The sequence below is a fragment of the Fundulus heteroclitus genome, chromosome 1 (genome assembly GCF_011125445.2).
Source record: "Fundulus heteroclitus isolate FHET01 chromosome 1, MU-UCD_Fhet_4.1, whole genome shotgun sequence".
Lineage (NCBI taxonomy): Eukaryota > Metazoa > Chordata > Actinopteri > Cyprinodontiformes > Fundulidae > Fundulus > Fundulus heteroclitus.
The window spans coordinates 34,375,154-34,399,374 of NC_046361.1; the positions used below are offsets into that span (position 1 = coordinate 34,375,154).

The following is a 24,221-nucleotide window of genomic DNA, read 5'->3' on the forward strand; positions in this document are numbered from 1 at the left end:
TTTTTTTTAGCATGCTGGGGGTCGGTGTAATGAATTGCGTAGGTTAATACACCCAAAGACCAAATATTTTGACTCATCCACTCCACATGTAGGATCGCCATGCTTGAGCTTGGACTGCAAAATCGCAGCGAGAAATAAAAATGGCGGATACACAAAACTGGTTAGCCGGAAGCCCATGACCTTGATTAGCAGTTCCACTGCAAATACTACTACTACTACTAAAAATAAAAAACATGACAGGGAATAGAGAAGACCAAAAAGAATATAAGGATGTCTACCCAGTACCTGGAGAGACTAAATTAAACTTTTATGCATTCAGAGAAACTCAAACTACACGACAAAATATATTTAAGGGCTAAAGACGTGGATTTTGCATAATATTTACCCTTTAAAAGGGAGACTTATTTTCAGTGCTTATGGTGTTACTGGAGGTGTGTGATTAGGAGGAACAGCCTCCCATATGTTAAACTTGAAAGCCAGATTAGGGCGGTTGTAAAATCAAGCTTTTTTTCATTTTAGGCAGTTAGCGAAAGTAAAGCCATTTACATCAAGGCAGCTTTTTGAAACAGTATTTCATGCATTGGATTACTGGGGTTAGTGATGCAACCATCGGGCGCCTGCAGGTTGTGCAAAATGCAGCAGCATGACTTTGAACTGGAACAAGAAGGTCTGAACACATTACCCTGTTTCTGAATTCTCTCCATTGGTTGCTTGTATGTTTCAGGATCTGTTTTAAAACTCTCTTATTTGCTTTTAAATGGCCTCCTTGTTTTCTGGATTTAAGTCTCGTTTAAAAACAAACCTATTCGCAGAAGCCTTTTGCACATCCCTTGTGGTTGACTCGATTTTTAATTTATTTTGAATTATTTCTAACTATTGTGACAGTTTTTAACTGTCTTATGTGTCTATTTTGTCTTGTATGTATTTTACTTGTCTATCAGTTTTTAAATGTACTGTTATTTTCTGTTGTATATGTACAGCATATTGTTGAGCTTGGTTATTTTAAGGTGCTTTATAAATGAAGGTTGTATTGTATGGTTTGGTAAATCTCAATCTGAGCATTGTTGTGTTTTTGGATTTCTGTACAATGTGTCCATAATGAAAATATATTGTTGCACAAGCCTGTATGTACTTGGGACCAGGCAATAAATGTGTTTATTTTGTTAGATAATCAGACCTGGGGCCACACAGACCTAGAAAAACCTAAAATTTGTTATGAGAGTCGGTTGGAATTGTCTGACAGAGGAACCAGTTTGTAACATTTTCATCCCAGACCTCAGGTAGAGTTCTTCTTATATTTCAAGGGTAGTCGGAGACATGTAATCCATACAGTTCATGTTTAAGTCTTCCACTGCAGATGCTGCTAACAGAACATGTAGCCCTGAAGGTCTTTGGGGCCTGTTGTAACGGCAACCACAGTCAGTACCTGTTTGCTGAAAATCTAATCCTTCAGATTTTGGTCAGCTCTTGGGATTTGAGGAGAGGTTTAGCCTGGTCCTGGTGAGAGCTTCTAATGTGTTTTATGGATCTGATCAAAGTTTATGACCATGTCTCTTCAAACATTTGTGTTGGGGATGCTGCATAAGTATTGGCAATTCAGTTTTTGTATAGTCAAAGCAAAGGTTGTGTAGACATTCTCCGCACAAAATTGTTGTCTTGGATCATAGATGTAGCATAAGAAGCCTTGCCATCTTGGGGATAGTTTGGAGTAGAAAAGCTACTCTTACACGTTGAAATGAGTCAGTCTAAGTGGTTCAAGCATTTGATGATGTTGCCTCAGAGGTGCCTGCCTCTAAAGTTTTTTTTGTGTCATATTGCGCTAGACCAGGGGTCTGTAACCTGTGGCTCTTTGGACCTCCCACAGTGGCTCTTAATAACTTTCGCTACAAATTATATTTTTATTATGGTATTTAAATGTAAAAATTGCTTTAAAATTTCACAACAGAATGATGCTAAAAGTGCCAGTAATATTTTATTTTAAATCAATATTTTTTCATTATTATATCATTATGTTGGATTTTATTTTTTCATCCTTGTCCACAAATATCAACATCCAATCCATCCTCTTTTTTAAAACCTCAAAATAGACATAAAAGGGTGTTTCTTTAACAATGACAACAGATTTCATACAGTAGATCTTTATCAAAAATGATAACTTATCTTTTTTTAGCTGTTAAGCTCTAAACTGGACTCTGCACCACATTTGCTTCTTTATTTAGCACTACCAACATTGCTAAACTTTTATTATCCATTTAAATAGTACTCAACTCAACGTTTACTGCATTTTTTTGCACGAATTATTTGCACTGCACAATACTTTTGCATACAAATGCCTTTTTGCACCATTATTTTTGCACATAAACAATGGTTGAACAATTCTCTGCACACTGTTCTTGCACACTGTTTTTCTCCTGCACTGTTACATCTGATCACTGCTGCACTTTATATTGTATTTGAAATTCCAGATCGAAATTTCGTTCTGTATGCACTCTGTACATATAAAATAACAATAAAGTTGTCTAAGTCTAAGTATTTTTCAAAAGGCCAGGCCATTGCATGCAGCTCTGAACGAGTTTAATTCAAGTGGACTGTAGGCAAAATGGCTCTTTAGACTGTAAAGGTTGCAGGCCCCTGCACTAGAAGGACCTATCAAGAACCTTTTTAAGGAACTATCATTCCTTCCTGGCTTGTGAACATCTCAACATTCCCCAGAAATGTCTCGGTGTCTGTCTCATCAAAAATTTCATTATGGTAACACAATGACATTAAAGATTCTTCAAGTAGCAGGAGAGAATCCCTGGATGTCTTGTTGACAAACGGATGGGCGCCGGGAATTAAGAAAAGATTTGTCCATACACATTAACTGGACCGGTTTGGCTTGTAAAGTGAGATGACTTTTGCTGTGAATTGGTGCCACGTAAATAAAGCGAATTGATTGGGAGACAGCCTTGTGCACTAATGACAGCGCTTGAACTGAGAATGTCGTGTGGAGAAAAGAGAGAGTGGTCAGCTCCCAGGGACTGACAGACAGCTCGACTACAGCTCTCAGCACAAGTGAAGGCAGCTTGGAGGGCTATTAGCCGTCTGAGGTCAGGAACTCCTCGGAGGGATGGCAGCTGAGATGAAACCTGCTCCATTTTTAATGACCGGCCGGCTCCAGACATGCTGCCTTGACCTGCCGCGATACAGCAGCTTTTAACTGCCGGGACCCTTATTTTAGTCCTTCCTGGGGAAATCAGTGAGAGAAGACTGGACAGCATATGACCAGCAACCGAGAGCCTTACTCTTTCTTCTCTCATTTATTGTGACAGTAGACATATCGATCTGTATTAGAAGCTTCAGCTGCCGTTGGAGACAGCGGGTCAAACACCGGACATACCTGCTATTGCTATAACATCAGGGAGGCTGATAAAAATGCCACACCTGTCAGGCTTGTGTTCCCACTTTAACATTTAATGTGACCGTAAAAGAGCTAACAATAAACTGAAATTTATTTTTATCCGTTTAGCCTGAATAGGTCATGGAAGCAGTGACACAATGTTAAGAACGTTTCAATTATATATTGGCCTGAGAAGGACGTGACCATGGAAACAGAAACTAATGGAAACCCGAGAGTGCAGGTGAGATGCCTTCCCCTTTAATTAGACAGGTATCACACAGGTTAAGCCTCTCGCTGCGGGAAGACCGCTCTTCCTTTTGTCTCACCATGAACGTGGCATCTTTGTTGCTCTGCATAGTGCTGGAGGTCCTGACTGTGAGCTGTAAGTACGCTTCTTTAACTTCAGTTAAACGTTTAAATAAATTATCATCAGATACTTTTGAGTGACATTAGATTGGGAGGAAAGAGGCTGTTGCAACACAGCATTGTAAATTTAGCCAACTTAATCATGTTCCTAAAGTGAGTGCGCGCTGGTGTGTGCCTAATGTATTAGCGTCCTTGATGAATCTTTGAAAGAAACCCTTTTAGCACATTTTGAGATTAGCAGCTTTTACGCTCCACTGAGAGCCAAAGTGTGACTGAAAGGCTTTTACATCAGAGTACGATTTAGCATCTTGTCGCTCGAAGTCAAGCACAAGCAGAGCAATAAGTTAGCAGAGTATGGAGGGTAGAGACTTCCTCTGGAAATAAAAAGTTTGGGAGGTTTCAGAAAAGATCATTCAAACGGTATTTAGCTAAATAATGCCAAAATCAAATTAACAAATGTTAACCTTTACAACATGGGTAGTAATGCTCTTTTAATAGACATGCCAGAAGGTTATTCAAACATTTATTCTTATTTGGATGCAACTAAGTACACGGCTTTCCTCCTTACACAAGGTAACATAGATCTTATTTCAATGGAAGAGATTTTACAGGAAAAAAAAGGTGAGAGAAAGTGAGCTTATTCACAAAACTAACTTGAAACCCCCGTAACAATAGACGAGTGCTCGCGACAACAATAACAAATGGGTAGTTGAGGCTGACGCCCTGGTTTGTGGCGAGAAAAAGATTATCCCGAGCCTACATCATATCTGGGAAGAGTGATGAGGAACTACAGCTCGTGTAAGATTTGATATCTTTGAGCTTTAACATATAAAGTGAAGGAAGTTCCTTCTCCAAACCGCAACATTCTTCTATTTAACTAACCTTCTTTAAATGTCAAAAGGTCATGTTCCAAGGTACATAATGCTCGGCAACATCCAATCTCTTCTGCATGCATAGTATGAAGTTTCCAAATTGGTCTTGATATGCACCAGTGCTGCTAAGAATAGCTTCGGATCAAAATGTGAGATAGTAATGAGGTATATCCTCACCCTGGATGGTAATTTCTGTGATATCTGAAATTGTTCCTTATTGCTGGGATCTACAGCTTTGTTCATTAAAAAGAGAGTACCTTCACACCCTAAAACACCTGGGCAGACCCCCATAATGGATGAAAGGATGACTTAGATGAATAAATGTTTGTGATTAATTACAAATATTTCAGTTTGCCTAAAGAAAAATTGCTGATAATCTCTTGTTGAGTTGTGAAGTTCTTTAAAGTACACCACTAATGCCTATTTTATTTTGTTGTATTTTAATAAACATTGACAATATAGTCCATCAATCAATCAAAAAAAACTCTCTTGACTTTTGACTTTCAGAACATTTGGTAAGTTTTAGGCATAGATTGAGGAATAAAACTTAAAAAATTAAAATAAATAAAAAGAGAACTTAGCTTTTGTAAATTGAGCTTTGTAATGTGCTTTATATTTCAGTTTCTTCCAGAAGGTATTAATTAAATGGAGATTTCCAGACACGCAGGCCCACATACTTAACCTGGCAAGCCAGACGGAGAATGTTTAGCACTCTCCGTTTTGCACATTATCAGGTCTGCTCCCATCAAATCCATTTGGAGGAAGGGGGGACTTTCAGCAGAACCTTCCAAGCTGATTGGGCGAAGCAACATTTAGTGCCCACCTACCAAAGGTTGGTTTCAGCCAATCACAGTCTCGAATGAAAATGTTGTAAGCAGCAGGTCAAAGAATATCTTGCTGTTCTTCAATAAATCATGTATTCTGACCAAACAGATGTCACAGCAGCAGCTACGTGTGTGTCCTCCTGTGCTGCCGTGTATATTTTGCTTTGACTGTGGGCTCAGCAGCTCTTGCTTTCTTCATAGCTGGTATGTCCTGCCTTAAACCAGAACACTGCGGCGTGATTGGCCCGAACCGTTTTTGGTTCGGGCCCAAACGATACCGTGAGAATTCAGCTTGCAGGCAAGGTTACCATACATTTCTTCAAAGTTTGGGTGACTAACATTAAGAGAAACACAATGTTCTTGACTTGTATTCACTGTTTTTCCATTTTAGCGCTGAATCGTAGGCAGAGAACCTGCAGAGGGTTGTGTGTTATCATGAATACTTCGGGAGCAATCTGATCTCATGTTGTTTTCCATTTGTCTTAAAAGCATTTACAGTTGGGCTGGCTCACTAATTGTAGCGTCTAGTGACTAGGCTAAAGCTACCATTACCAGTACAAGCCAATAATTATTCATCTATCAGCATGGCATACATTGAAACACTGCAGTAGCAACTTTACTACCAAAAATGTGCAGATAAGTGCCTATAAATACTTTGCTGAGGTCAAATCTGCGCCATCTGTCTTCCTATTGAGTCTGACTAGCCTCCCTGACCCTGCTGAGGAAAAGCATCTCCAGAGCATGATGCCAACGCCACCGTGTTTCACTGTGGGAATGTTGAGTTCAGGTTTATGTGCTGTCCAACCATAGCTTCCTGAATGTTACGGGTGCCGCCGTTTTGATTTGCTTTGTCCCGCCTTCAATCTCAGAGAGCAGTAGTACCGCAGATGGTCACTAGGAGGCGAGTATCAACCAAGGAACCGGGATTGCGTGATGTGTAAACGGTCGTCAGAACGAGGCTCGGCTTGGTTAACTGATCCAAGCTCGGACTGGTCTTGGCTTGGCTCGGTTTAACAAGGTATGGTGTAAATGGGGCTTAAGTGATCTCCTTACTTGGGGGATCGCCTTCGGGGTCTGGATGTCCCTCTGAGGTGTGTGCGCAACGTCTTTTCTCGTGTGGGGTTATGAGTGTTCGCATGTGTGGGCATTAGGGTGGGAATGTTTGAATGTGACTGCGTACCTCTGTTTACGTTTTGTCAGGTTGGCGCTCTCTTAGGCCATCTCAGGTCTCCACTAAGCGTGTAGTCCATCCACATTGACCCGCTGGTCTGTGGGAGGTCCTCGTTGTCCGGGTCTGGGTGCTTGGGTGCGTGGTAGCTCGCTCCCGGCAGCTGCTTCATGGGGGCCTGAGCTCCTTAGCTCTGTCGGGGCCCTGCTCGGGGGTGGTGTGCCCTCAGGTCTTTGGTCTCTGGGCCCATGGCTGGATCTGGCTGGCGTAGCTGGCTGCCGGTGAAGCCTGTGGGCTCATCACTGCAGCCCCAGGGGGCTTCGGCACCGTGTCTGCTGGGGGGTTTCCTGGGGTTCTCCTCTACTCTTCTCTGGGTTGGAGGAGGCAGCTATCTCTGTGTTGGCCCTTCTTGGGCTCCGGTGTTCTGGGGGCCCTTTCAGACCTCTGGGGTTCTGATCTCCCTGGTGTCTGCCTTGGCGCTCTGGGGTACGGGTATTTGGCTCCCCGTAACCACTGTTGAGCATTTCTCTTTTGGACAACCTTACATATGCAAAGCACACCGTCAAACACCCACAGGTGCCTGGATCCAGATGTTTACAGATATACCTCTATGCAGTTTGACACTATAATTAGCTTTGGCAGCCACTAAATACATCCTCTGTTACATGACACTTTGTATTTTTCAGAGATGTTATCAAAAGCGCTGGTTGTTTGTACCTGTGATCCCTTTTTGGCTGATTTTTCAGTTTTTTTCTATCTCTCTTTCTGCAGAAGCAGACTGTGAGGATGTTATCTTGCACTCTTCTTTTCCACTGCTCTATTTTTGTCACCTTCTCTCCTTTTTAGCTTTCTGCCTCATCCCTTTTTCTTCAACCTTTCCGTTTCTGTGTCCATTGAATAATCCTGACGAAATAATCTCTTTAGCTCCTTGGCAGGGTGGCCGCACTCTTTCCCTTTTTAAATACTGAAGTAAACAGCGCTCCATGAGATCTTCAGAGCTTTGGACAGAAGTGGATAGAGGAGTCAGAAATTGTACTCAAGTAAGAGTAGCTCTACTTCAACATATTTTTACTCAAGTAAAAGTAAAACGTAGTCAGCCTAGAAGTTTCTCAAGTAAGAGAAAAAAGCTTTTCAGTAAGAAGGCTACTCAAGTACTGAGTAACTAATCAAAACAGCTGATGAGTTAATATTTCAAAATTATGTAATGGAACAGACAAATAATATAAAGTTATGTGCAAATTTTGCCATTTTAAAGCAAAAAATTTAAAAAATTTAAAATGACATAATTGCAAAATGACAAATTCAGGCAGAATAAACTTTTCCAAACCATTTTTATTTTCAAAATTAAACTTGAAAGCAATACTTACAGCAGTTAATGTACATACAGTATGTTAGAACAGTGCAAAGTACTTCCAATGATAATATCTACCATTTACTGTATGTTCATTTGACCTCCAATTGGTTCAATGAACTCAGCAGACAGAAAATAACATTAAAATAAAAAAGCTTGTGTACAAATAAGAAGTCTCACTTTAACAAAAAGTCTAGGTTTTTGTCTCTCTGGTCCATTTTTGGTTAAAACAAGTATGTTTGTTATTCGTCAAGTTAGGTAGAGCAGCCAGAAATGTTACTCTAGTAAGAGTAGCGATACTTTAGTAATAATATGACTCAAGTAAAATTAAAAAGTAAAGTACAATAAAAGCTACTCCTAAAAGTACATTTTACTCAAAAAGGTAAATGTAACTGATTATATGTAACAAGTTACTTCCCACCTCTGGCTTTGGATATTACTTTACAACCAAATGCTTCTTTAAATATCTCCACAACTTCATCCCTGACCTGTCTGCTGTGCTCCTTGGTCTAAATAATACTGTTTGTTCACTAATATTCTTGAACAGTCCTCTGAGGCTCTTTACAGAAGAGGTATATTTTAGTTTAGACTAAATAATTAACTGGTGGACTCTATGTCCAATCTTTGTGTTCTCAATAAAATACATCAGTGTTTCTGGTTGCAACGTGACAAATTGTGAACTTTTACGGTGCACTGTTAAGAGCAGAAATCCCAGTTCTGTCTTTGGGTAAGTAAGAGATAACACCAGATAATGACGCTGAGCTTCATCCATGCAGGGAATCAATGCTGCCCTGAGATGAGATCGTCCTTCATCGATCTGCTGAGCGATAGAGATCGGTGCGGCGAAGATTTGTGTTGTTCTCTCCCATCGACTTGTGTTGTTCTGGCTGATGCTGCCGCAGCTGGAATGAAAGCCCGACCGTGTCAGCTCGGTTCCTTTCCACAAATCCAGTCAGAGTTAATTTCTCTCTGCGCCCCTCTGTGTGTTTCAGGTCAGGATCTTCCTAAGGAACGCATAGTGGGAGGATACGCGCCGGTCCCACACTCCATCAAGTACATCGTGTCGATCCAGACAACGAACCGCCAGCACTTCTGCGGGGGCTTCCTGATTAATAGATTCTGGGTAATCACAGCAGCACATTGTAACATTGGGTGAGCTGCTTTTCTTCTTATGACTTGCTTCGGTAGAGAATAGATGCTGCAGAACCTTCTGCACAAACCACAAACTAGATGAGGTGGTAAAATAAAGTCTACGTTTTGGACTTTCTGTGAGCAAGTCATATCACGCAGAGAAATGCAGCATAGAAAGACCTCAGCTTGACTTTCTTGCTTCCAGGCATCTCGAGCCATATCGGATGCAAAGTCCTGTTAAATGCCAGCGCTGAAATAAAGCACATGAAAAATGACACGCAGCGCACAATGGAAGTCTGTGCTTCTGCAATTTGACACAAACATGACAGGGAGGCTCGCAGACAACACGGTTTTATATGGATAACAAGCAAATAAATCTGCCTGTAAGGAGGCAATAAATTCAGACCATGTTGAGCATTTAATCCAGATCCTCGGGTTACATCAGTACATCAGCAAACAGATACTTTATACCTATTGTTAAATGACATTTAGTGAGCGGCTGTAAGTGTCGTCGGGTTGCCTTCTTCCCTCTTAGTCAACAAATAACACGCTTTCACTTCAAATCCTTTGTGTTTTATAGTGTCAAACTAATTATCTCTCTCTTATTAATAAGCACAGAGTTATGGTCAGGTTACAGCTCTGAAAACATATTCAAATAGAAAAAAAACAACAACAAAAAAGAAACACATTTCTCTCTAAAGTCTTTATCCAGACAATAGATCCTTAAATACTTTATGACACAATCCTAATTTTTTTTATATGTCATCCTGGAAAATTGTTTACTCTCTTTATAGTTTTTTAGATTTTGTCACCTTACAAACACAACCTGCAATATGATTTTTAAGGATTTCATGTGACGGACCGCCACCAAGAAGTGCATAATTGTGAAGTGTAATGAAAAACATATTTTGTTTAAGACATGTTTTAAAGTAAGCCTTTTTTAACGTAGGGTTCACTTGAATTCTGCATAGAGAGCATATTGACTTATTGTATCTGCACATGGCATAACAGCAGCACTGCGGCTCAAAAGAAAGTTCTCCAAAGGGTTGTGAATACAGCCCAAAAAATCATTGACTGCCCTCTCCCCTCACTGGAGGACTTGCACAGTGACCGCTGTCTAAAAAAGGCACAACCCATCACAAAGGACACTTCTCATCCTGGATATTCTCTGTTTACACTGTTGCCTTCAGGCAGACGATACAGAGAAATCAGAACAAGAACCAACCGTTTTAGAGACAGTTTTTACCCGACAGCAATAACAAAACTAAATGCAACCAAAAACAACCATTAATTATCATGGATGATGTGTGTGAGAATGTGCTATTTTTTATTTTTTAGTTGTTTTTATCAGTTATTTGTTATTTATTTCTTATATTGTGTGTAAATTGAGGGACAGAGATTTATTTATAATTTATTTATTATTGTTTTTTTAAACATATGCACGGATCAATGGCACTTTTTAAATTTCGTTGTTCTTGTGACAATGACAATAAAGTTTTCATTCATTCATTCATTCATTCATTTCATTCATTCAATTCAGCCTTCCTGAGTCAGTACTATGTAGGAACCCATTGCACAGCAATGGTTGGAAGTGCTTTGAGGGTATGTTTGTTCCAGCGTTGCAAATCTAGACACTGCCCATTGATTTTAGGAAAATAGCTCTAATTCAGCCAGACTCGTGGAGAAACAGCATTTTCCCCCTATATTTCTTCTGATTCTTGGCTGGATTTAGTTCTGAAACATGAATCTTTCCATTGTTGTATGTTTAGGATTTTAAGGTGAACGCAATACCAAGTTGTTTGCTCTGTCCGTCTTACAATTCACTCTGACCAACCCCCCCCACCTCCAGCATGATGCTGCCACCAGGATGTATAACTGGGGAGACAAGGGTTTTGTCCATACATACCATTTTCACATTTTGATCAAACAAAGTGTTTAACGTTGGTATCTACCAGGCATACGTTCCAAAAAAAGTAAAAAACAAAGCAACTGGACTTGTTTTCCGTAGTTGAAGACGTTTCGCTTCCCCTCCAGGATGCTTTCTCAATTCAAAAGGTCTAGAGTAATGATGATTACCAAGCTTTATACTACTGCCCAAACAAAAGCTTTGTAATGGCTTAGATAACATGCAAATTCAACAGAAATTTAATTGAATTGAGAAAGCTTCCTGGAGTGGAAGCGAAACGTCTTCAACTATGGAAAACAAGTCCAGTTGCTTTGTTTTTTACTTTTTTTGGAATGACCATGACCTGGATGGCTGAGAATCTTCACCAGCATACCAGGCATTCGGCTAACTTACAATGTAAGTTCCTATGGTTTTCTATCTGAACAGACTTTCTGGTGGCTCCTCTTCCATTACAGCCAGATCAGTGGACTGTAAAGATTCTCCCACCTTAACTGTGGGTCTCTGCGGTCCTCAAAAGTTACCCAGGGTCTCTTGGTTGCCTCTCTGAGAGGTGCTCTCCATGCATTGGTAGGTTTGCAGTTGACCAACAGCACTCTTTCCATTTTCAGATGATGGATTTAACAAAGCTTTGAGAGATGTTCAAAGCTTGGGGTATTGTTTTATCCTCTGTTCTGCTCCACAACTGTCTCGCCGACCTGCCTCCTTTGTTCCTTGGTATTTGTGATGCTGTTTGTTTACTAATGTTCTCTAACAATCCTCTGAGGCCTTCACAGAGCGGCTGGATCTATACTGAAATTAAATTGCACACTCTGCTATCAAATTAGGTGGCTTCTCCGGACTGTTTGAGGCACCGGATTTTGTTTAGATATTTTAAATTAAAAGTCGAGCTAAATACAAATACCACACACTTTTAAGATTTGTAGCTATTTGTAAAAATAAAAAAATATATAATTTTCTTTCCTCGCCATCGTGATAAATTGCTGCTTTGTGTTGCTCTGTCACTTGCAATCCCAATAAAGCACACTGACATTTATGGTTTTCATGTGAAAGAAAAAATTTCAAGGGGTGTAAATATTTTGCATGATGTGGCATCATTTTGTGATGCTGGCTTAAAAAAACAGGCTAACAGTGACTGGCCTGGCCCAGGTCAACCCACAGCCTTCCCAGCAGCTTTCAAGCTTCTCTGCAAAAAGCTCAATCATTCTGCAACAGACTTTTACCATTTTCATGGCCTTTCTCTCGCTCTCATTCAGTCATCTGTGGCAAACAACGGACCTTTGGGGGCGCAATCATTTTTCTGGACTGTTTTTGTACCTGTACTGATAGTTGGAGGTCAATAGGTTTGTCAACTCACAGTGTGTCTTGGGACTGAAATCTGGATGTTTTGTGGAGTGAGTCAGTGAAGCTTAAAGAAAAAGAAATATATATATGAAAGAGTAAAAAATAAATAAATAAAAGAGTTCTTTTTAAAGCTGGTAGCATGCTAAAAGTTGGGACCTGAAGCTGATGCAGTGGATTAGAACTGAAAAAGATGGTCAATAAAATGTATCAGGTGATGACAATGATACATATGCTTAGCTTTCCATTTCACAAGTAGAACATTTAAAAGTCACAAAGAAAATCTCACAGGAGTGGTCGATTTCAAGATTAAGGCGGGCAGGAACGGGCGGCTTAAGATAGTCCAAGACTGTTTAAAGTATGGTGAGAACAACTGAACAACAGGAGAAACATATTTATTTTTATCCTGTCTGGCAGTGTAGCACTAAGAATTGCTTTCTCAATGTCAGAGAGAGCCCAACAGATTCACTTTCACAAGTGGTGCATTACTGCTTTCGCTATAGTGCTACGTTTGATACATATACAAAAAACTTTTTTTTTTAATATTATTTTGGGAATATTTTAAATTCAATCTGAAAGAAAGAAAGAAAGAAAGAAAGAAAGAAAGAATGACAAAATCGACCAAAAAAGTATCACAGGTACAAACAACCAACGCCTTTGATAACATCACTGAAAAATACAAAGTATTGTTTAATTCAAGATGTATTTAGTGGCAGCCAAAGCTAATTACAGGGTTTATTTGAATAGAAGTGTATCTATAAGCACCTGGATCCAGGCACCTGTGGGTGTTAGAGAGTGTGCTCGTATATGTAAGGTTTATCCATAAGAGAAATGCTCAACAATGGGTATGAGGAGCCAAAGAACAGCCCCCCAGAGCGCCAAGACAGACATGGGAAACCAGAACCCCAGACATCCAAATGGGCCCCCAGAGAACAGCAGCCCAAGAAGGAGAAAAATAAGTGGTACAGCAGAATAATATAATTATTAAATTGAAAAAAAGTCTAATCAATTACAAATAAATAAAAATTTTAATCTCTTTATAAATTAAAATATGCCAAATTATATCCAAAGATGCAAAACAAATCATTCAAAACATGGGCTTTGTTGTGGTCCGAGTGCAGGCTGCTGAAATGGAGGAATTTTTCGGAGGACATTAAATTTGATGGACTTGGGGGCAGATTTAAGATAAGATTAAAGAAAAATTCCTTTATTGTTCCACAATGGGGAAACGCGGGCGGGACAGTGGTGAAGACGCAGCCAGAGTTACACACAATGTTCGGTAATGAAAAACAAAAAACAGCCATTCTAATCTGAAGGTAGTTCTAAAGCATCAGAGAATGAGCTTTACCAGAGAGGTTGAAAAAAGAGTAAAAAATAAATAACAGAGTAAATATTGCACAATTATTTAAAATATGGCATACTCAGGTAACAAAGAGGAAATATTCAAGTTCACCAGTAGAAAATGAGTGTGGAAACGCCAGCCTATTTACAGAACAATATGAGACAATATGCAATATGCACGATAGTACAGCAGTGCCTCAGAGTAGCTAAGGCATGTGCAGATAAACCTTAGCATCTCAGAGACTGTAAACGTTTGTTGATCAGATCAGAGACCGTGCAACCATTAGCGTGTTGTAAACACTTATTGAGTTTGTTGGGAGCAGCAGAGATTATAAAGTCTGACAGCAGCTGGGAGGAAGGACCTACTGAAGCGCTCCTTTGAGCATCTGGGATGCAGCAGTCTGTCACTGAAAGAGCTCTCCAGTTAAGCAGCAGCTCCATGCATGGTGTGGGAGACACTGTCCATCAGGCATGACATTTTTCTCATAGTCCTTTTCTCTTCCACCACCTGCCCTGGGTCCACGGGGCATCCCAGGACAGAGCTGGCCCTCCTAATGAGTTTAGCCCACCACTTCCTCTCAGCTGCAGATAGGCTGCTGCTCCAACAAACCCCACCATAGAAGATGGCTGATGCCAGAAGAAGAAAAAGAAGGAATTTATTGGACTGTCTACTAGATTGACAAACGGGTTTTAATGTTTTGCATTTCTGAATAACCTTTGTCACTATATAAAGATGAACCAAGCCTTCTCAGATTGATGTGCAGCAACAATTGCTAATCCAGTACACCCACCTGTTTCGCCCACAGGGTAAACAGAATGGTGATAGTCGCAGGAGACTACTCTTTGTCCATTTATGAAGGCACAGAGCAGGAAATCTACCCCCACTTCTTGGTGCCCCACCCTCAGTATAACAGCTCAACAAACAACAGTGACATCATGCTCATTAAGGTACGGAATGCGAACAATGTCACAGAATCGCTTCCCGAGTGCATCTAATTGATGAAAAAAACATCGTCCCCTCTGTCTGCAGCTGAGGGAACCAATCTACCTAAACAACTATGTGTCCATCGTTCTGCTGCCCAAGCAAGATGCCTCCATAGCAGAGGGCACAATGTGTAGAGTGTCGGGATGGGGATACACCAGCCCCAGCGGGGGCCAGATTCCAGCCACCCTTCGGACCGTCACACTTCCTATCGTCTCTACAGAAAAATGTAACAGCAGTGAGTCGTTTGATGGTAGCATCACAGACAAGATGCTTTGTGCCGGCTACAACATTGGTGGAAAAGATGCCTGTCAGGTAAGGGGTCCTTATTGTTTTATTTAGCGTATGAATACAGTTTTATAACATTTTCTCGTTTTAATTGGCCACATCCTACAGCTCTCTTACATGTCCTGCCCCACTCTAACATACTTCTCCTCTGCTACTCCAGATCTCCTTATATAGTACCACAGCTTCTCTCCCAGCACCCAGTCACATGCTCTTGATCCACAATAACATAAAGCTTACAAATATATATATATATATATATATATATATATATATATATATATATATATATATATATATATATCTCTGCAAAAAGCTCAATCATTCTGCAACAGACTTTTACCATTTTCATGGCCTTTCTCTCGCTCTCATTCAGTCATCTGTGGCAAACAACGGACCTTTGGGGGCGCAATCATTTTTCTGGACTGTTTTTGTACCTGTACTGATAGTTGGAGGTCAATAGGTTTGTCAACTCACAGTGTGTCTTGGGACTGAAATCTGTATGTTTTGTGGAGTGAGTCAGTGAAGCTTAAAGAAAAAGAAAAACAATATATGAAAGAGTAAAAAATAAATAAATAAAAGAGTTCTTTTTAAAGCTGGTAGCATGCTAAAAGTTGGGACCTGAAGCTGATGCAATGGATTAGAACTGAAAAAGATGTTCAATAAAATGTATCAGGTGATTACAATGATACATATGCTTAGCTTTCCATTTCACAAGTAAAAGCCACAAAGCAAATCTCACAGGAGTGGGCGATTTCAAGATTAAGACGGGCAGGAACGAGCTCACTGTTGGCAACAGTGAGCGCAGCACGGGTCTGTTCTGCTACAGTTTTCTAGCACTCTTGAAACTACGAAAAGCGCAGAGGGTAAAAGAAACACAGTCCGGAAAGCGCGGCGGGTGAAAAAACATTAGGGAACGGTGTGTGTGTTTTGAAACGCGATTAACGGCGACAAAAAAATTGTCGGCGTTAAAATGGGTCTACGTTAACGCCGTTAATAACGCGTTTAACTGACAGCACTAATATATATATATATATACTGTATATATATATACATATACATATATATATATATATATATATATATATATATACATACACACACACACACATATACATATACATATATATATATATATATATATATATATATATATATATATATATATATATATATATAGTAATGGATTCATGGCTGTTGTCACCCACGGCTGTCATGTAATCCAATACTCTGAAGCTTAGCGCTGAAACTCAACCTCTTACCCACATATATTGCAACTTGAGCATCGATCATTAGTTTGTCTCTGCTTCGAACGTTAGTCCATGTCAGCAAACAAGCCGCTAGCGTCACTTTACCACTCAGAAACGGTAAAGAAAACAGAAACGCATTCTGTCCTCCACCACCTCGGCAGTGTCGGCTTCAGCATTGCTGAGTCAGCACCTTGAACCAGCGGCTTGAACTGTTAACGCTCAGACCCGCTGGGCTCCCTCGACCTCCGGTGACGAGGGGTGTGAAAAACCACCAGATGTTGCCCTGGTTGCTCCATGTTTCAGCATGTCACTTTCCCTCATCCTGACCGCAGCCCTGAGCCCCACTAAACCCCCACCGCTCATCCTCACACTTAGCCGTGTCTCTTAGAACCACCCACTTTGGTGGCATGTTTCAAAATGTGCTTTTATTCCTTTCAAACAACTAGTTTGCATCTAATGGTTGTCATTGAGAAATGCCAACCTCTTTTGAGTTTCCTTAACACTGTCCTTTTGGTCCATTGGGTTAAAACTCTTGTCCTCATCCAGCTTTGTTGTTTGTTTTTCCACCATTTCAAATATTTTAAACATTTCATTTTTAACTGAGACTATATTATGCTGTGTTTTGTAATTTTCTTGCTGGAGTTTCCTGACTGGTGATGATGAACATACATCTGCCTCACTGGAATGTCATGTTCTGTTGTATTGCCTATTTTGAAGACTGATTAAGATGGATTGAACAATGTGGCACATGAAATGTCTACCACAATCTGTAAAAAGTATTTTAAAAATTGTGTTTCTCGTTTATTTCATGGGAATTGTTATGGGTGCAGATATTTGTGGGAGCAGTTGCTTTATAATAAAAAAAGGTTAAAAAAATGTAATAAATAAAGAGAGTCAATAAGGCTGCCATGAAGGTTTGACATCTCAGTGTGGTAATATTTCAGGTTGGTCAATTTAACATGTTTCTAATTTATTTTGAACACTTTGTTTAAAAGGGGACTATTTAATATGAATGATTTATTATCATTATTTTTCCAGTTAGTATGGGGATAATCTATTCACAAGCTGAGCTACATAATAGGTTGATATTGTTTCGCTGCTGATGAAAAGGTCAAAATCAATGCTGTATTTGTTTCCATTTCCTCCTAAAAATTTCTAACTGCCTTAGATTGAAATGGTGTTCGCCATTGTGAAAAACATTTAATGACAATGATGAAAAACTTTCTTCCAGAAATGTGTGGTAAATATGTAAATGGTTTCCATCAAAAGTTCATTAGTGTCAGGTAAGCAATTTGTTTTCAGCAGCGGATAAATATGCAGATGTTGTTGTAGTAGACATTCATTTGTGATTAATGTGTTCAGTTTATTTTCCACAAGATAAAAAAGTACACATTGATTACAACAGAAAACTCTGAAACCTCATGAGGCTTGCTGCCATACTAATGTATACATTTTAATGTTTATATTAAAAATGTAATAGGTTATGAAGAAAAGGAAAGGTTCCTATTAACATATTAAGTTATGAATAATTTGCAGAGAGATAATTACATTTGGGTCTTAGCAGTGATTTATTCCGGCTTCTTTTTGGAATAACCTAATATGACCATTTTATTATGTGGTGCTGAAAAAATCAACAATGTTTTTATCAAAAAGAGAGTATATACGAGAGAAATATCAGTGACCTAGTATATAATATTCAAAGACCTTTATGCACTTTTGATGGATCACAGATCATACTAAGCCAAGGAAATAGTTCAAAGCAGTTTATCGATATAGTAACAATTCTCAGCAAACCTCGAAAGTATCCTTCCTAACTAAACTATGGTGGCACCATACCCCAAGTTCCTGACTTTGCAGCAAACCTCTTCATGAAAAAACTGCCACAGGGGATACTTGATGGCATGGAGTCTTCAACTTACTTGATGTAATACTGAGCAGAGTCAGGCCATCTGCCAGACATGACTGTGAGCTGTGAGAAGACAGAGCATACACGAAAAAAAGTATAGAAGCACTGGAGTCAGATTACATTCTATGTTAAAGAAAAAGTAAATAGTAGCTGGAAACACTGGCTCCTTTAGTGGCTTAATCTAGCACAGAAACACAATTAAAAAAGATAATTCATTTAGAAAATTAAATCTATGATTAAAAACTGTGTGCATGTACTTAGTGGGAGAGAAATCATGAAGTCAGTGGTTGCAATAACTGCAGGTGATGCATAATTAGAGAATAGGAGAACGTGGAAGAGGGGAATTAGTCTTTATGTCCCACAGCAGCTGAAGCATATAGCAGCATAACTACAGAGATAGATCAGGATAACCTAAGACACTAACTATAAGCCTTACCGAAAAGGAAAATTTTAGTTCTGGTCTCAAAGGTAGACAGGGTGTCTGCCTCACAGACTAACTGGGAGTTGATTTCACAGGAGAAGATCCTGATAACTACAGAATCTGCCTCCCATTCTACTTTTAGAGACTCTAGTACCCACCAGCAGACCTGCAGTCTGGGAGCGAAGTGCTCTGTTGGGAACATACGGGGTAATCAGAGCTCTGATATATGATGGAGCTTGATTATTAAGGGCTTTATATGCGAGAAGGAGAATTTTAAATTATATTCTGGATTTAACAGAAAGTCACTGAAGGGAAGATAAAATAGGAGAAATATGATATTTTGTTTTAATCCTCATCAGAACTCAATATTTGTTTTCATGTAAAATAACCTATGATAGACTGGCGACATGTCCAGGGTGTACCCCGCCTCTCACCCATTGGCAGCTGGAGATAGGCACCAGCACCCCTTGCGACCCTACAAGGGATAGTCATGCTAGAAGATGGATGGATGGATGGATGGATGGATGGATGGATGGATGGATGGATGGATGGATGGGCGGACGGAAAATAGCGATTTTGGCAAATTGTTACCTGTGTTAGAGATCTCAAATCCCAAAACGGCCCCTAATGGTTGTCTGTGCTGACCTTTCAGGGCGACTCTGGTGGCCCACTTGTCTGTAACGGGCGGGTCTATGGAGTGGTGTCGTGGGGAAGAGGATGTGCTGACGCTGAATTTCCTGGAGTCTACACCGCCGTGTCCAAATTCCGCCGCTGGATAGAAACTACCATATTTAGCTTCTACGGCAGATGTAAGAAGAATTAGAGCTCAGTGTTAACTCATTGGAGATGTGACGTCCTCATTTCAATGTTGCCTTCTTTGATCTAATTTTACACGTGTTGTATCAGGAGCACGTTGGGGGGTATATCCAGGGACGGTCCCATATTTTAGGAAATAGTCATGTGTGTTTTTCAGGCTGAGAGCTAGATTTCTCATTGACTCAAATTGCCATAACATTATGAGCATTGCCAGGTGAAACAATTGATCCTGTTACCAATGTTGGAACAAGACATTTCAATTCATGTGTTAAGCTATTTTGACATTGAAACTGGCCCCTTGGCACCATAAACAATTGTTTATGGTGCCAAACACTTAAAAAAAACTAAAACTAAAACTAGAAAACTAAAAATACAGTACATTACATATTTCAGTTTCCAGAAATTACAGAGTGCCCTAAGCACTAAGAATGGACTTTTTTCCCCCCTTTATTTAACCAGGTAAACCCCGTTGAGATCTGGATCTCATTTTCAAGGGGGACCTGGGCAGAAATCTGCAAAAACACTACAACCTGGTTACAAAAATAAAACCAATTAATACATATGCACAAATATAAAACAATAAAAACAATTTAAAAGCAGTGACACTGTTTCATACAAGCTTGTTGTCTATCTTTAAGACCATATTTCACTTACATTTATTCCCAGTTGCCTGTCATTCATTCTCCACAGGGCTTCTCAAAAGATTCTCCTCTGCATTTCTTCTCCTAGTAGCTTCAGATTGGTGCAAATATCAAAAATTATACTATATCTCCACCCCTCAGCTGCAAACCAAATTTTAGCTTATTACCATGATTAATTATCTTATTATTAACCTTGTCAGTGGATGGTATGAACCACCAAATGTAACCCAGACAGCTTTTATACTCCAGTGTTATGGTAGCATTATAATCACAGTATTAGAACCATGGCTATTGAAAATCAACCTCATAATCTAGAGCGTAAATATCTACTGTACTTTTTTTTGGTCAAACCAACAGAAATTGGGACCTGACTGATGTTCATGTTGTTATGGCTAATTGATGTTCTGAATGTTAAATGTACACTCACCAGCCACTTTATCAGGTAGACTTGTTTAATTACTTTTTAAAACGAATAGTGAATCAGCCAACACACAAAAGCAACTCAATATAAGAAGGACGTCCTGAAGATGAGTTGCTGAAGTTTAAACTGAGCATCGGAAAGAGGAAGAAAGAGGATATAAGTGAGTAATCCAGAAACTGATGATCCGCTGGGATTTTTAGATATAATCAGCTCACATGTTTACACAGAAAATAAGAAAAATATCTGATGTCTGACAGTTATGCGGATGTAAATGTCCTGTTAATGTCAGAGGATAATGGCCAACTGGTTTTAGATGATAGAAGGACAAAAGTAGGTGTAATTACACCATGTTAGATCCAAGGTGTTCACAATACTATCTCTGAAACACATGAAACCTGGAAATAGACAGACTACAGGAGCAGTAGAACTCAGCGAGGGCCACTTAGGTTAGCAAGGAACAGGAAACTGGGACAAATAATTTCCACAGGCTCACATAAACTGGACAAAAGCAGGTTGCCTGTGCAGATTCTCAATCATTGAGTCATGGCAATGACAAAAGGCTTAAATTGAAGAAAACTGGACATTCCCTCGGTTTTTGTGAATTTGTGTTGACGCCAAGCCAGGAGTTTCTTGCCAATGCTGGAGGCTTGCACTTATGCACCCTGGAGTTTGGGAGCTGTGGATTTTAAGCACACTGATGCCCTGTAATAGGCTGGTGACCTGTCCAGGGTGTACCCCGCCCCTCACCCAATGACCACTGGAGAAAGACACCAACCTCCCTGTGACCCTGCATGGATAAGTGGGTATGAATAATAGATGGTTGGATAGATAGATAGACGATACACATTCTCCTTGGAGCATTTCAAGTCAAATGCAAATCAACGGCCTGCTTGTCCCTCCCCACCACCCACCCCCGCCGTCTCGATAGGGTCAATTGTTTGAGTTGTTGATTTGATCACCTGAATCAGTTGGTAAAATGTTGCCTGATATGATGAGACTCAGCCTTAAGTGCAACATTTCAGATGTTAGGGTTCAGAGTTTGTAATAAACAGCATGGAGGCAAAGATCCATCTTGCATTGGGTGTATGGTTCTGGCTTGAGGCGATGGTATAAAGTGAAGAAAATATTTTCAAGGTGCACTTTAGAGTCTGTCTAAGTTTTTTCTTTGCGACCATGATCATAGTGCATCTGTTTTCTGATGGCTACTTCCAGCAGGATACGGCACCATGCTTGGAAGCCTAAATCACTTCAAACTGATTTCTTGAACTCCACAATGAGTTCACGCCACTCCAAAGGCCTCCACAATCTCTAGATCTCCATCCAATGGCGCAGCTTTCAGATGTGGTGGAAGGGGAGGGTCTTATTAATGTTGGTCAAAACCTCCAGATTGCTGCTGTCCTAAGAAATTAGAGTATATCACCTCAGTTCTAAGCTGTACTAGTATCTCAGAGAATATACTTTAAAATACTTATGTTAGTCCATAAATCCTTGAATGGCGTAGCACCAAACATGTATCACAGACTTGTTATCAGTGTATCAACTCTCCAGACCACTCAGGTCTGCTGGTTCTGGTCTTCTCTGCATACCCAGAACCAGAACCAAACATGGAGAAGCAGCATTTAGTTCCTATGTTCCACTTATCTGGAACAAACTTCCAGAAGACTGTAAAAGTGCTGAAAGCCTGAGTTCCGTTAAATCAAGGTTAAAAGCCTATTTGTTTAGAGTTGCCTTTGAATGTTATTGTTGACGTTTGTAGTCCAACTTGTCTTACATCTTAATCTGCTGCTACTGTTCCACTGCAATGTACTTTCTTCTGTAATGTTTTCTTTTCTTTGTTCTGTTCAGGTACAACACTTTGAATTGTCTTGTTACTGAAACAGGCTTTACAAATAAAGTTGCCTTGCCTAAGGTGTTTTTTTTTCATTTGTTCATGTGGATGTATAGTCATGGTAAAAGACAAAGACATTCTCAAGTTCTACAGTCTTGTATATAGTTGGCACACAAAAATGAAAATTTGGGATTGGCAGATTATTTCTTTGTTGTAAGAATGCCTATTGGGACTAAATCCCAAATTGTTGGAAAGACGGTTTATTTTTTTCCTTTAAACTGGGTCATATTTGTAAGTAGACTGTATTTGTGGGTTGAGCAGCACAGTTGAGTATATCGGTTGTGTCAATGAAAACAGCTATAAGTGGAGACAGTGGGATGGCATGGGGTAGCATCTCCCTCCCAAGGAAAACAAGGCTTGTCATCAGTGGTGGCGGTCTCAACACAGAGAGATATCGAGATGGGATTCTGCGACCAGTGGTGTTCCCACATGCCTACTGTTTGGTATCTTACAAGATGTCAATGAATGCTGCAAGAGAGATGCAATTTTAAGAGATGGCTCCAGGAATTTACAAATGGAGAGGATGGAGTGGCCTGATTGCAGTCCTGTCCACTACCCACATTGTGGGATCAGCTTGGGCATACTGTTAGCACCAGAATAAGCAACACAGCCACATTGATTGATTTAGGACTAATGCTGGTTAAAGAAGGCAGTTATTCCCCACCGATGTGGTGTCAGGCATAAGGAGGAGGTGGTTCCTCAAACTTGCATCGTCCAAGTCAATAACCAACACCGAACAAGAGCCAGTAGCAGAATAAGTTGTATGGCATTGGCAGAGAGGTTTTGACCCACAAATGCACTTTTGTCACAAACATGGCAGAATTTGAAAGGGTAAATAAACAGCCTTTTAATTACATTTATTGCCAAGAAGCACTGTGACCATAAAGAACAGTTTGGCTAAATTCTTGCTAAATAAATAATTTTACCATTTGCCATATTCCACAATATGGTGTATGGTCATATATAGTCAAGGTTAGAAAAAAAAATCAAAAAGCTCCAAGCTTGGTAAAGGCAACATATGTTAAAATCCTAGAGTTAACAAAAGGCATGTTTATTGTTTCCCCCTCCCTATGTGGTGAATAACAATCTTCTTTTTTAAGCCTTTACTGCTCCTTGGTATACTTGGTGATTTATTTGTGGAGTAGCAGCCAGGATTACTATGTAGAAGACATCTCAAAGACAGAGAAGTGAGCAAAATCAGGGAACAGTAGGGGACGAAAATGCCATCATGTATACTATCACCAAGCAATGAATTGTTTTCTTGTATGCACATAAATAAACGACTGCTTTACACAGTGATGTGCAGTTTTGCTTTTGCAAACTTCAAGAAAAGATTTCACAGGTTGTTTGAATTAAGTAGACTCAGTCATCATCAGTATTGGACAGTAGATGCATAGAAAGTTGCTGCATGAGGAGAATTAATAAGTATTTGATGAATATTTAAAAAAGAAAAAAAAGCTTTCATGAATCCATTTGGTAAACGGTGAAAAAAGTGTTGGCTTGTCACTGGTCTTCCTTGAACACTTGATGAATTATCGCAAAAACTGGAACAGCGTGATCAAATATGCATGGCGCCACTCGTCCCTCGGAGCAATCTGTGTAATGGCTTCCAAGAATCGTTTGACTCGTTCTTTCTCCTCCTCGCCCTCGCAGAGCAGCAGCCTCAGTCAGCTGGGCTTCCTGTAAAACACGAGCGGTCATAAAGACGGCCCAGAGAGCGCACGCTGCATCGCACCCGATAGGTGTTGGCCGTCACAACAGGATGAATAGTTGATGGCCTACTTTGAGGGGAGCTCTGGTTTCACTGCTTGGCCCGATTTGCTCTGTTTTAATGGGTGTGTCAGCGCCTCGGCTGATTGATGGATTTCACGCTCTTTTATACCTCTGATTTCACAGGCTTGGTTACATGAAGATTGAATCCTTTTGTTCTTGCAT

At 40.0% G+C, this 24,221-nt stretch overlaps 1 protein-coding gene across 1 annotated transcript; it reads left to right on the forward strand.

Moving 5' to 3' along the window:
• The first annotated feature begins 3,681 nt into the window (after positions 1-3,681).
• Positions 3,682-19,645, forward strand: LOC105935199 (trypsin-3). Its single transcript, XM_012875486.3, has 5 exons — positions 3,682-3,761; positions 8,953-9,112; positions 14,483-14,624; positions 14,707-14,973; positions 19,173-19,645. The coding sequence occupies exons 1-5, from the start codon at positions 3,707-3,709 to the stop codon at positions 19,341-19,343; spliced, it is 795 nt and encodes a 264-aa protein (XP_012730940.1). The 5' UTR covers positions 3,682-3,706; the 3' UTR covers positions 19,344-19,645.
• Positions 19,646-24,221: the final 4,576 nt, after the last annotated feature.